Source organism: Grammomys surdaster, unplaced genomic scaffold (genome assembly GCF_004785775.1).
Source record: "Grammomys surdaster isolate TR1022 unplaced genomic scaffold, NIH_TR_1.0 126059, whole genome shotgun sequence".
In the NCBI taxonomy this organism is placed as follows: Eukaryota; Metazoa; Chordata; class Mammalia; order Rodentia; family Muridae; genus Grammomys; species Grammomys surdaster.
In genome coordinates, this window is record NW_021620869.1 from 4,073,752 (window position 1) to 4,088,234 (window position 14,483).

Here is a 14,483-nt window from a genome sequence, read left to right on the forward strand (position 1 = left end):
GGAGGGAGGGAGGGAGGGAGGGAGGGAGGGAGGGAGGGAGGGAGGGAAAGAGAGAAAGAGAGGAAGGAAGATCAATCGATCAGGCAGAGGACCTGAGCAAACATTTCTCCAAAGAGATAAAAGTGATCAACAGTTTTATGAAAAGATATGCAGTGTCACCAAGTATCAAAACAAGACCATGCCTGCTATCTTGAATCTTTCTAGTTGACTACTACTAGAGACATAAGAACTAGAGACATAAGAGATAGCAACTGACGGTTAGGATACAGAGAAAAGGGAACACACACACACACACACACACACACACACACACACACACACGGGCAGGGGGCGGGGGTAGAGATCCTTCAAAAAGCTAAAAAGAGGAACAAAACAAAACAACTACCATATGACTGGGCAATCTTTGTGAATATACACACTCAAAATGAGTCAGCACCTTTTAGAATAGCAATTCTTAACCTCTTTGGGGATTGTGTATAAGATAGTTACATTACAACTCATAACAGCAGCAAAATTAGTTATGAAGTAGCAAGGAAATAACTTTATGGTTGGGGTCAGCACAACCTGAGGAACTGAATTAAAGTGTCGCAGCACGGGGAAGGTGGAAGATCACTGCTGTAGATGAATGACCATCCCATGCTCGCTACAGTTATTTTTCATGATAGCCAAGATAAAGAATCAGCCCAAGTATAAACTGAGTCATGAATAAAGAAACTGTGAGATGTATAAGAAACACTATTCAGCATTAGCAGAGACGAGCCTGCCATTTGTGACATGATGGAGCAAAGGACATCATACTAAGTGAAAGAAGCCCGACAGAGAAGGAACAAACTGCTGAATACACAGAAACAGAACAATGGCGACAAGGGAAAAGGGCAACGGCAAAGGGTACAAAGTTAGGTTAGGAAGGCTAAGTAATGTGTGCTAATGTGACCACATAGGAAATGTATATGAATTCACTTGGTTAGTATTGTTTTACTATGTACACACCCATATGGGTGCATAAAATCATACTCACAAGCAAAATGTACTGTGTAGGGGGCAACAGGGGCGACACAGGATATGACATAATAAACAGGTCAGCAAAGCTGTCTTCACCTAGGACAGAGAATAGCACACTACCTGGCTCCACCCAAAGGCTCTGTCATTTCATATGTAATGCTTATACCTGAAGACCAAGGGTCTCCAAACCCTGAGCCCCAACTCCCACTCCTACTCATGCCTTCACCACTCAGCAAGTCCTCCACACTTCTCTTAATGATTCTTTTAGTAACCTGGGTTCTGCATCTAATCCTTGAAATCCAGTAGCTACAGGGATTCCAAAACTCTGAATGCCCTAGTCCTCACTCACTCATTCATTCATTCACTCACTCACTCACACACTCACTCACTCCATTACCACATAAAACCTAAATTAGTGTTATTCTCTTGGTATGTGGCCTGCTACAATAAAAATATTTTACACACATGGATAGTTTGTACACAGATGCTAGTTTTTTATAATTCTGAAGGTGGCTTGGCCAAGACCAAGGCACCAGCAGATTCTGAATCTGGTGAGGGCTCAGAGTCCTTATAGATAACAAATTCCTGCTGTGTGTTCAAACTATAGGAGAGAACCGTAGGAAGCTATCTGGGATCTCTTGTTAGTGTACTAATCCCATTCACAGAACTCTACCATCATGAATTACCTCCCAAAGGTAATTACCTCCTAATACCACCCAAGTGTTTAGATTTGAGCACACAAATTTGGAGGACAGTCTTTTTCAGACTGTTTTAGACCACTGCCTGTGAAAATATCTAATAGCATTATATACATATTGAAACGTAATAAAAGCTCTAATTTTACATGACAGCCAATAATTTAAACTTGAAGGTTTGCTTGTATTCATTATGTTCAGTATAACTCACCCAAGAAAGGAAGAAAAAGGCTGAGAAAGTCCCAAACACAGCCTGCTGACTACCCCAGGAATCCTAGCAAGACGTCTTGGTCATACTGACTCCAACATCAGTAATGACAATCTTAGTGTCAACAAAAATGAAACAAGGCCAAAGTAGCCAGTCAGCTGCTTGGCAAGTCTCAGGGCCTCTGACAAAGTAACACAACTTGGGCCTGAAGAACACCACTTCCCTACAAAATAACAAAAACTGACAAGAATTTTTAAGCTGCTAAAGGCTTGCTTTCACAAGACGACAATGCCTCTTTTGCTAGGTGGCCTAGCAATTCTGGGAGGCCCCTGGCACCTTGCATAATTCAGTGGCTACATAACTTCCTTCTGAGAAATTAAATTCTTTTCCTTCTAAATAAGGATCAAACCAGAGTCCACTGAAGCTTGACCACAACCAGATTTAAAAAAATCTACCCAGTTACCCTACCACAATGATCCCCACACCTCACAAACTCACCTCCTCTTGCTTTGGGCAGCCCACAACACCTGGCTCTAGCTGTGTCCTCCTGATCTGCTACTGCATCTGCATACCCTTCATAGACGCCAGCCCTTCTAGAAAGCACTGACACAACTAACTAGGTCAAAGGTGTTCTAGTACTACTCTAAAATGCAAACCACAATCCTGAAAAAGCAGTTTCCTCTAATAAGAGCTAAGGATCACTGAGTGTAGCCCAGGACTTCATGCCACCTACTACTGACATGAACACAGAAAGTATCAAGGTGGGTGCCTATCTATGGCTTCTAGAGGCCCTCTTGGCCCATTTAGCTGTTTAGTGTACTTATGGTGACTGTCCAAGTTCCCTGAACAGTTTCACTGGTGTTTAACTTTCAACAGAACACATAAGGCTGTGTTTGGTCATATGTTTGACCTCCTACTTGACTTAGCAAGACTTGTTGAACTGCCCCTCAGATTCATGCACTGTTAAATGCTGTGAGAGCCTTGACAATGTGGCAAGCTGGACTGTGACCCACCAGAGATTAGTGTGAGAGACCAGCACAGGAAACAGGAGCATGTGGCAGCCCTGGTAGAGGGTAAGGACCCAACCACACATGAACACATAATCCCTCACAGTCTTAAGGTGCTTGGCCCAGGCTCAAGGAGGACAGGAGTGGGCACCCAGCCTTTCCTGTTCTGCCTAGAATCTGCTAGTTATCACCAGTAAGTGGCAAGACCCCATGAGCCCCTCCCCCATCTATAAAAGCAGTAATTTTTTGGCCTGTTAGTGTCTATAATCTTTCCCTTAGCTCTTTGGGATGCCACTGTAGATGAGACTTCTGTCCTACATGTGGTCACTGGGCTGTGGACCCATGGCCTTTGTTCTAGTTCTAGAGTTTTATGGCTGTACAGACAAGCTATAAACCTTCCAACACAGCCCCCAGCTGACTAAAAGCAGAACAGGAAGACCTGAGCCTTTTGCCAGCTGGTGACAGCTCTAAGAGCTGAGCAAGGGCTATAATAGGGCATTCTCCTCAAAGTGTGATTATACCTCAGCCTCCTCTTGCTTCACTTCCCTCCACTGTATTGTTTCAAGATACTTTTTGATTGCCCTGCATGACAAACTCCCTGCCTCTCCCTTTCAGAATGCAGCTTTGCAGTGTTAAGTACTAGACACAGTCATACAATTTCCTATAATGTGTCCATACCCATGAAAGACATCTTCACACGAGCCTACTTTACTGCCCAGGACAATAAGCCCAACCATAGCAATCTTGCTAAACTCAGACTCTTTCAAAGTCCCTAAAGGGATTTTTGCCTGCAAAGTTTTTTTCACCATGATCACCCTGGACTCTATCTCAAAGCTCCCAGGTGAGTCTCTAGGCACAGGTTTGATGGAGACTATCTGCCAAACTTTCTTCTATTAAATTGCATTTCTGTTCTTTAAATTACACGTTGAATCTGTTCTCCTAGAGCCTGCCTCACCCCTAAGATGTGGGTCTGGCCATCCTGCTGCAACTACTACAGGTTTCTTAACCTAAGTCTCTCAGCTCTTCAGGTGGAAAATGAAGCTCCTGCCTGGCAAAAATTTAAAACTAAGCTAAGAATTACCCCTGAAGTGCTTGCTATGACACAGAATACCTGCTATGGTCTGAAGGCGCCCAAACTTCCTATTAAAACCCAATGCCCAATGTGGTAGAATTAAGACGTGGAGTCTTTGGAGTGATTAACTCATGAGGGCTCTGTTCACATTCAACTTTTGTCTCTTCCTTCCAAAAGGACCAGTGAACCTTTCCTCCTAGGATACAGCAATGAGGGCCTCGCCTTGGAAACAGATTACAGTTTTCACCAGAAACCAATATTTATCTTTTTCTCCAATGGTGAGGATGGAAACCAGGGCCTGGCACATGTGAAGGAAAGTGGCTTTATCACTTAGTCCAATCCTGCTTGCTTGCTTTTCTTTCTTCTTATTATTTATTTATTTATTTATTTATTTATTTATTTATTTTGAGACAGGGTTTCTCTGTGTAGCCCTGACTATCCTGGAGCTCGTTCTGAAGAACAGAGCCAGCCTTCAATTCAGAGATCAGTCTGCCTTTGCCTCATAAATGCTGGGAAATCCTACTTCCTTTCTTTCTTTTTAAAAGATTTATTTCTTTGTTTGTTTATGTAATGCTCATTGGTGTTTTGCCTTTATGTACATATGTCTTCGTGAGGGTATTGGATCCCCTGGAACTGGAGTTACAGACAGTTGTGAACTGTTATGTGGCTGCTCTTAACCACTGAGCCATCTGTCCAGCCCCTAAACTATGCATCCATAACCTTAATCTTCTAGACTGCAGATCCTGAGAAAGACACTCCTACTTGTTTACAAGGTTTACAACTGTTTAGCCATAGCAGACAATGTCTAACTTGGGACCTGGCCCTAAGTGCTTGGTGTACCGAAGCTATTATTAAACATGAGGGTGGCAATATAAAGGGACAGTTTATTCTCAGCTGATACCCCAGGATTGCGCCTAAGCGCTGCAACTACACCCCAAAACTCCTCAGCTTGGCTCTTCTGACTCTGGGCTGCTTCTACAAAAGGAACATCAAGGATTCTGAGAAATCACGTGTCATTCATTAGGTTCATCCACGCGAGGTGTTCCAGGCCGACCCTATGAGGTTTATGATCTGGGTGTTCTGAACTAAGACAAGAACGAGATGTGAACAATAATTTTACTTTTAACCAATCATGCATAAGTTTGTCAAGATTTAAGCTAATTCAAGCTTTAAGTCCAGGGAGTATACAAGAGACCCTATTAAATCTTCACAAACCCACTGCCTTCAGCCTTTACCTCAACATGTACATGCTTCCACATGTATACATCCTTGCCCCTACCTCATGCACATAAAAACATGCAGGCCACATATATACTCCTATGCACATAAAAGGGAACCCTTTATCAAACATAATTTTCCTTTATAAACATGGACAGTTACTATGATCTTAGGAGAATTTTAATCATAAAGAATTATGACTAAAATTCTCCTAAGATCATAGTAACTGTGAATTCCAAAAACAAAATTATAGTATATATCATTAACAGTTCATATATTAGTGTGTGTGTGTGTGTGTGTGTGTGTGTGTCTGTGTTTGTGAAATATGTGACATAATTCTTTGAAGACATCAGATTTTCACAGGAATACTTAGGCTATGGCTATGTCCCACATGAAACAAAAACACAGTACCTGTTCCAGGCTGGAAACTACTGCTGTGCATCCTACAGGAAAGGGACAGCATAGGAAAATAACAGCAGTACCCATGTTCCTTGGTCCTGCCAATTCCAACTGTCTTACTCTTTCCACAACACAGCATAGCAGAGCCAAAAAAAGACTATTCCCAGTGTGTCAGGCACCACAGTTCTAACACCATAGTTTTGCTATTACAATCCCATTCTCTGTCTAGTATAAATCCTTCCACTGTAAGTGACAACCACACACTTTTCTTTAGACAGGATCTCTTCACTCTATACTTTGGTTATCCTGGAACTCATTGTGTAGATGAGGCTGGCCTTGAACTCACAGAAATCAGCCTGCTTCTACCCGAGAGTGCTGAGCTTAAAGGTGTGCACCACTATGCCTACCTGATCATTATACTTTACAATCATTTCAAAGAAGTATTTCCATTCAACAGACTACTGTACATCCATCCCAAGGAGCCTCAGACAAGCTTCATTTTGTTACAGGGTATAAAAACAGCCCCCATGGATGATGATTACCTTTAACAAGCAACTTGTCTCTCACAGAAACCCTCCGAGTAGAGTCAGATGTGGAGGCTGATGTCCGGGATCCTTTGAGACCATCATCCCGCTTCAACTTGCTTGCCAGCGTTAGCATTACTGCCACCTTTCTCCTGGAAGACAGCCAAGAGTAGGGTTAAGGGCCATGCCTCCAGACACTAGACAAGAGAAATATACAGGTGTTTTTACTTTAGATTCTCTAAAATTTGTTTAAAAAAAAATTCTACATATATTAACAAAACTAGATTCCTTCACAAGAAATCTGAAGAAGTAATGTGATTCTTCTTAAGTTTAGGGGAGCCATAAATTTCATACTCACTAAGTACAGAGTGTGTGCTAGCTCAATCACAATCAAGCCCCACCCACTCCCACATTCCCAACTAGCACTCATTCACTAACCCTACTGATTTCCAATGGAGTGTCTCAGAAGCAATAGGATCCAAGTGTGGTCTGGGCACAGAAGTCTCTAGGGCAGAAGGGACATCTGATGCTTTGCTTTCCTTCTCCCTCAGAGGAAAAGGTACAAAGCCTTCAAAGGACTGTTACATTTACTGATTTGCAATGTCAACATCAATAGCAAATTAGAATACCCCAAACTGGACTCTTCCCTGGCTGCTTCCAGACCTTATGAGTTTCAGGCTCTCAGGCTGTAAATTCCCTGGGAAGGACAGCAAAATCCAAAGGCAGGTGAGGTAATAATGCTCCTGACTGCCTGCAAAAAGGACTGCCACTCACGCTGTAAGCCTTCAACTGTTTATTCCAACAGCAGCACTAGAGTAACGGAACTGCTGAGCAGAAGGTACAGGCCCTGCCCATGCACTGCTCTCTCTGTTCTCATGATCAGCATTCCCTACAAGGTTTGATCTGTTCTAACTGATGGACCCAAGTGAAGGCATTATCACTCAGAGTATAATTTACATTAGGGTGCCAGCACTCTCTACCTCCACAATCTACCTTCTGTCTTTATTACACACTTCCATCACTCAGACACTCCTCAAACCGACACTCCAGCAAGAGTAAGTAGTTCAGTGTTTGCATAATTTCCTTTCTTGTTTTAAAAGCGTTTCCTTTCAACACAGGTCTAATAATTTCTTAGTCAAACAAAACCTAAAACTTACAGATGAAAAGTTTTACCTGAGAGGTCAAATGTGAGGCTAATGCTACGAACACAAGAATATTCCTCTCTTCAGAATTTAAAAAATCCTCAAATGCAACTCTTGCCAAGATTCTCATGCCACCTTCTGTGTACTCCTAGTGAAGGGCAGAGTTCACTTTGTACCACATATCAGGAAAACAAGACAGTGACTATGATCTTCCAAACTATACTTGGCCCTGCCACACTAAGTACTGGTTACACTGGGCACAGTGGCACACACCTGTAGTAACATCAGTATTTGGGGGTGGGGGTGGGGTCCTGAGGGAGAACTGTCAGTTGGAGTCTAGCCTGGGCCACAAAGGAAGATCATGTATCAAAAAAGCTAAATAAAAACACCAAAACAAAACAAAAAAAATAGCACTTGTCTAAATGTACCAAACAATTCTTGTATTGCATGTTAGTATGCATAAGCTCATAGCATTGAAATCTGGAAAAGATTCCTAACAGTAATACACCCAGGTAGACACGCACACACTCACACCTGGAACAGGCCTAAAGGGTTGAATGTTCAAGACACTAAGCTACAAGAAGCACTCACCACAAAAAAACTAGTTTTCCTTTAGATGTGTTGTAAGTATGGTCATGGCGTAGTTTATACAAACACTGATCAGTCAGTCATGAAGTGATGGGGCAGTTCGGTCCTACTCTATAATGGCTTCTCCACAGGGGCATCTACGTGAAAAGACGAGCCTAGTCAGAACACATGCAGCCTCAAGTCTTCACTAAGTCACTTCCCCCAGAGGGACTTCAGCCCACAAGCTACCAAAACAGCAGAACATATATAACAATGCTTTCCTGCCTTGGTTGCCACCTGGAATGATCATGTCAGAAATTCCTCAAGCAAGATCATGAGGTAGCGCTTCCTACCTTGGCCAAGTCTAAGTCCACCACTACATGCTCAGACCTTGGGACATCAGGGGTGTCTGACAATGGTCCATCCAAGATAACAACCCTGCATACTGCTGGGGACAGGGAAGAGCACGTACCACATGGGGACCATCAGGTGTTCACCTTTGATATCAATAAGGCAAATGGTGAACCGTGAAAGCATTGATTAAGAGTTTAGCAGGCAGTCCCCTAGTGGTCACAAGAGAGCTGCTTAGAAAATGTGGCCCTGCACCGTGCTGCTCAGACCTGCCATGACTGTCCAAGGGCTCTGCTTAATGCACTCACACCCCTCACCTCCACTGCGCTTTATCGGAGGCAGAGGATGGGCAAACCACGCTCTATGCTTCGAGGTGTAGATTCTAGCTTGTAATGTTCAGTAAGCTGTAGGCTTTTCCAATAGAACACGTTGTGCAAGAACTATGCAGGGTAAAAAAACAACACTGGTGGTGTCTCCACAGAAAACCCAACAAGTACTTTTTGATATTCTAAGGCAGGTAAGAATAGAGTACCCACCTATTTTTCTATCATCTGTATCACTTTTCACTAGCGTGGGAGGGAATAAACCAAAGTCTCAATTTGAAAATGTCCCCACAATCAGAAATTTAAATCTACACAAAGGGATCAAACAAAAATAATTACTCAAACTATCAAAAGGGTAGCAGTTGCCTCAGAATTCTCCTTCCCTCCTCAACAGGTCCCACCTCTGGAAAACCCCACTTCGACCAAAACTTCCCTTTTCTCGAAAATCACACGGTGACTAAGGCAGTATTTTGGGGACAGATCAGCTATCCTGAACAGCACGCTCAGTTTCAAATTCCACAAGTTGTAATTGGCCTAGTTAGTTCCTCCTCTGGGTGGGACCAGCTTTTGTTATTTACCAGTCTCACCAAGTCATGTTTATTCAGCATTCCTATGTGCTGTGCAGAAATCAGGCCGGTGTCACCTGTGTAGGGCCAGTCAGCTCAAAGTGAGGCTAACTCCTCACTGACAGTTCCAATCTAAACCATTTAAGAGAACTACGGGCCACTAGGGACCTTAACCACCCAAGCCTAAAGAAACAGATCAGAACTTAAAAACGCCCGCACCCCAGTACCGTACAGCATGAGTGCCCAAGGGTCTCTAACCCTCCAGGATTGTTGACTAGCCCCCTCCGGAGCTCATTTTTGATTTCGGGTAGTGAATGCCAAGTTAATTCTGTTCCTGAAGCTCCCCCCATCACTAACCCTCTTAATTTCCACCTATGAATCTCTCTCGTACTGCCGAGCTCCCCACATTCGGTCCAAACAGCTAGGAGGCCTCGGCACCAGGCCCACTAGCCACCTCACTGTTTTTCAACACCACCCTGCTCATTTCTGGAACCTTCTGTTCAAACTGATAACCAGGTCTTGGGATGCCCTCTTTCCCTTCACCGCCAAGCCCTACCAGGTTCTTAAGGAGAGCAGATTTCTACCCAAAGGCCAAGGTCCGCTCCAGGAAGCCTTCTCCAGCAACTCCAACCCACCGGCAGCGCCGAGGAGTGGGTCCAATGCCCACCGGAGACGGAGGAAACTGAGCCCGCCGAGGAGAAGGCCACACCCCAGGTGACACGCCGCGGAACCCGGTCAGGGACCGAACCGGGCCAGGCGGGCCGGCCGCCCCTCCTCCCCGCCGTCGCCGTGGCGGGCCGCGTCCATCTCCTGCCTCCCTTCAGGGACAGCGGCCTCCTCGCCGCGGTCTCGGCCTCCCGGACGGCCCGAGCTCCGCACCGTGACCTTGCGGGCGGCGGCACGGGGTCCGCCTCGGCCCGGCTCTCAGAGCCGCGGGGGCTCGCTGCCCGCCCAGCGCTTCCCGTCAGCCGCCGATCTCGCGGTCCCGCCTGGCGCCCGGCGAGAGGAGCCTCGGCCTCAGGCCAGCCCGCGTGAGCAGCTCACCTGAGCACCACGAGTCAGGCGAGGTGAGCCGGCACCCAAAACCATGCCCGGCCAGCAGCGGCACCGAGTCGCGCTGGCCTCCACAGCCGCACCGGCTCCCGGCGGCGGGACCGGAAGTGGCGGGGCGGGGACTGCGCCGTGCCCGCAGCGGGCACTTTAAAAAAAAAAAATTCAAAGCTATAAAGAACTTTATTGGCAGTTCCACGCGCGGACAGTCGCGTACACAGTCTCATTAGGCGGCCGCCGTTCATTGGTCAAGAGACCTTTGCTGATTGGTCACGGAGGCGCCTGCGTCCAGGACCCGGCGCGCGGCCTTCCGGCTTGTTTCCATTCATTTAGCCGCCTGCTTTTCCTTAGAATAGCACTCTAGTGCAGTGCCTGCTGGTGTAGCTATGTTTCTGTGCCCCGCACCATTCCAGAATGCAAAGGATCCGACCTGTCTGCAGCTGCATTAGGGCCATGGGATAGTTAGAGGGGCAGATTGCACCAGGAGGCTGCTGGGTGTGAGGACACTCTTCCTGCTCCTTAATTTTTAATTTCTCGTATTCCTATGTGCACTTTAAAAATCTGCTTTAGGCCGGGAGTTCCGGCGCATACCTTCGATCCCAGAGCTCGAGAAACAGAGGAAGGCCTGGTCTACATAGTGAATTCCAGGACAGCCAGAGATATGTAGAGAGACTCTGCCTCAAAAATACGTTTCAGGCCCCTTGATGTATAGCAACGGTGGGGAATTCCTTAGCCTATGTGAGGCCCTGGGGTTCCATGTGCAGCGTCCTACTTGCAGCTCATGGGGTATGAATTCTCTGTCTCTTTGGGACTGGAGATAGCCTACTTTGGGAGAGACTTAGGCAAGACTCCTAGAGAGGTAGGGCCTTGAAAAGGGGATATTTGTTGTGGAAAAGACCAAAGAGTCAAGATTTTCATTTATTTTCTTTGCGGTTCTGGGGAATGAACCTCAAGAAGTCTCACATGCAAAACACTACCTTTGTGCTACAGCCTCCTAGACCCTAAAATTTCTTTTGAAATGAGGCACTTGGGCTCAGTGAGTAAAGCGTTTGTCAGCACAAGGACCTGTTTCCAAACTCAGGTGGGAAGATGTGAGGCCTAGGCAGAGGAATCCTCAAAAGATTAGGATCAGAGTTCCAAACCAGGCAAGGTTACTTAATGAGACCCTGTCTTAATAAACACAGACAAACAAAACAGTGAAAGAAAGTTATTCTTAGACCAGCCCATGTGGCACATGGCTATACACGTTTACTCAGGCTTACCTGTGCATACATCAGATACACACTCATGGACAGATATAAAGAGTAAAAGCAGCCAGGCATAGTGGCACATGGCTTTAATCCCATTGCTAGGAGAGGTATAGGCAGACCTGCCAGCCTGGTCTACATAGTGAGTTCCAGAATAATCTGAACTACATAGTGAAACTCTCTTTTTTCTTTTCTTTTTCTTTTTTCTTTTCTTTTCTTTTTTTTTTTCTTTTTTTGGTTTTGGTTTTTTGAGACAGGGTTTCTCTGTTTAGCCCTGGCTGTCCTGGAACTCACTCTGTAGACCAGGCTGGCCTCAAACTCAGAAATCCACCTGCCTCTGCCTCCCAAGTGCTGGGATTAAAGGTGTGCGCCACCACTGCCCAGCTGTGAAACCCTTTCTTAATAAACAAACAAACAAACAAACGGCTTTTTGATCTAAAGGAAGGGCCTCTACATAGTGAATTCCAGGACAGCCAGAGCTACATAGTGAGACCATGTCTCAATAAACAAACAACTAAGGCTTTTGATCTAAGGGAGGTTGTGAACAGAGAAGAGATGGGACTTGTGTTAGTCAGGGTTCTCTAGAGCCTCAGAACTTATGGAATGTGTCTCTCTATAGTGAGGGAATTTATTGTGATCCAGGTCAGAAACTTGTGTCTTCCTACCTCAAGATCTGGATCACAGGTGAGCCCTCTGATTCTGGATTGTAGTTCATTCCAGATATAGTCAAGTGGACAACCAGGAATAGCGATTACAGTACTCAAGTGAACTCTTTATGACAAGCCACCTCATTTTCATGGGGAAACACCTGTTCTCTGCTCAGCTAACTCTCTTCTCAATTTCCTAAGCATAAACAGCACTTCTTACAGCTCCTCCCCTGTTAGCTCAGCCTGCTCATCTTTGGACCCATGCCAGGTGTTCAGAACCCATTTTGTTGGGCAAGTACTGCATGAGTTTGTGCAAAGTCCTGGTGAGAAAAGATAAGGGCTTGAAGCCAGGCTACAGAAGCAGACACAGCTGGATCAGCGTGAACCAGTGTCTCACCAATACCAATGCAATCTCAACGTTGCAAAGAGGGGAGGCGCTTCTAGGTTCATTTCATGAGGGAGCATCATGTGCTCACCTCAGACTTAGCAAGAGCCTACTGCCTTGCTAGCCTATATAGTCCTCACAGCAACCTCAGGGAACTGTTTTTTATTAACTCCAGCTTCAGGTAACGGACCTGAACCACAGAAGTTGAGTATTTTGCCCAGCATGGCTAAACTTGAATGTGAATGCAGTCCATCTGTCTCTGGCATTCAGTCCCAGAGATAGGCTACTAATACCAACAGCAAGGAAAGGGACAAAAGACTCTTAGAGACAAACTGAATGGATCTCTGTGGGTTCGAGGGCAGTCTGGTCTACAGAGTGAGCTCCAGGAGATCAAGGGAGGTACACAGAGAAACCCTGTCTCAAAACAAACAAAACCCAGAACAACATCAACAAACCTTGCAGCATCATTACAACAACCACCGTGCCATCTTTTACAGTTTAGTTCATGTAGAGGATCTCAGTTCCTTAGGGGCGGGGAGGTAGGGAGTGATTCGCAGGCCGCACTACGGTTGTAGAAAAGCATACTTGTCTTATACTCTGGATCCTAGGGATATGCTGATTTACTTGGGAAGTGGACTTTGCAAATTTGAATAAATCAAGGGCCCTGAGTTGGGTTTTGAATTTTTCAAGTGGGTCAAGCATAACCTCAAGGGTCCTCGTGTGAGGGAGGCAGGCTGTCAATCAGGGCAGCAGGGGGAGATGTGAAGACGTAAGCATAGTTGAGTAATTTAAGGAGCGTGGAGTTCAGGTAGCTTCGAGAAGCTAAATCAGAATTTCTAGAGCCTCAGAAGGAACTTGAATATCAGATGCTATGACCTGAATTGTGTGTTCTCCCAACACATGGAAGTTCTAACTCCACTGCCTAGAATGGGACTTTGCCTGAGATTTCCTTCGGAGACAGGGTCTTTGGGGTTGAGATGGGAGGTAAATACTTCTGTGAACAAAATAGGAACATGAATGCTCATCCCTGGCCCTGAGTATTTGAAACCCTCCTGGATGTATTCACACAGTCTAAATCTCTATGTAACCTCTAGGGGCCTTCCACTGTCACTGGAGATGGAGGGACTGGGAAGAGGGGACAACTCAGGTGCAGCGATCCCTCCCTAACCAAAGCTACACAAGCAGCACTGACATTAGGGTGCAGCTCAGGTGGCATCCATGAGGAGGAGGAGCCACCACTTAGACCGCTGTGTTGGCATCAGGAGACTCAGCGAAACCTCTTAGGAAGTTGCTATTCAGCTTCCTGATGCTGTGACAAAAGCCTGAGACAAAGAGAGGGAGGGACTGCTTAGGTAGCACAGCAGGAATGAGCGCTTGCCACCAAGCCCAGTGTCCCAGGTCAATACCCAGAGCCCACATGATAGAAAGAACTGACCACCACAAGTTGTCTTTTCACCTCTACACTCAAACTGTGGCATGCGCATGTACCCACACATATACACATACAAAATAAATAAATAGGTGGTGGTGGCAGCGGCGATGCACGCCTTTAATGCTAGCCCTCCTGAAGGAGAGGCAGGTGGATCTCTCTGAGTTACGAGGCCAGTCTGGTTTACAGAGCAAGTTCCAGGACAGCCAGGGCTAGCTACACAGTGAAACCCTGTCTTGAAAATCCCTAGCTAACTAACTAGCTTAATTAATTAATTAATTAATTAAAAGGGGGAGGGTGAGATGGTTTTACAGCTAAAGGCACTTGGCACCAAGCATGGTGACCTGAGTTTGATTCCCAGGCCTCACATGGTAGAAGGAAAGAACTGACTCCAACAAGTTGTCTGCCAATCTCCACATACACACCATGTATACCCATGGAGGGCGTGGGGCAGACAGACAGACAGACAGATCCCCTTTGCAGCTTTGTCCTCGGAAGGGAAACAACAGCAGGAAGATGTGAACTGTGTGACATGGAGACTTGGAAGGCCCGCGAGGAGCACTGGGCGTGGGTCACTAAGCTGCCGTGAGTTTGCCTGTGGGAATGCTCACCGCGGAGCTGTGTGCCTCGATCGTTACGCAGACTGTGTGG

The 14,483-nt window shown here is 45.8% G+C and overlaps 1 protein-coding gene across 4 annotated transcripts in view; it reads right to left on the minus strand.

Annotated features, from left to right (window-relative positions):
* The window catches only part of Ube2f (ubiquitin conjugating enzyme E2 F (putative)), a 35,008-nt gene extending 24,757 nt beyond the window's left edge, over positions 1-10,251 (minus strand). Inside the window, exons 1-3 of one of the 4 annotated variants that reach the window (XM_028755346.1) lie at positions 10,119-10,224; positions 7,859-7,992; positions 6,144-6,277 (exon numbers count right to left, since the gene is read on the minus strand). In XM_028755346.1, the coding sequence (XP_028611179.1) occupies positions 6,144-6,261 (118 nt within the window). In that variant the 5' untranslated portion in view covers positions 6,262-6,277; positions 7,859-7,992; positions 10,119-10,224. Of the gene's footprint in view, positions 1-6,143; positions 6,278-7,858; positions 7,993-9,630; positions 9,762-10,118 lie in introns of those variants that run through there. The other 3 variants (XM_028755347.1, XM_028755345.1, XM_028755348.1) reach the window with 3 other exon arrangements.
* Positions 10,252-14,483: the final 4,232 nt, after the last annotated feature.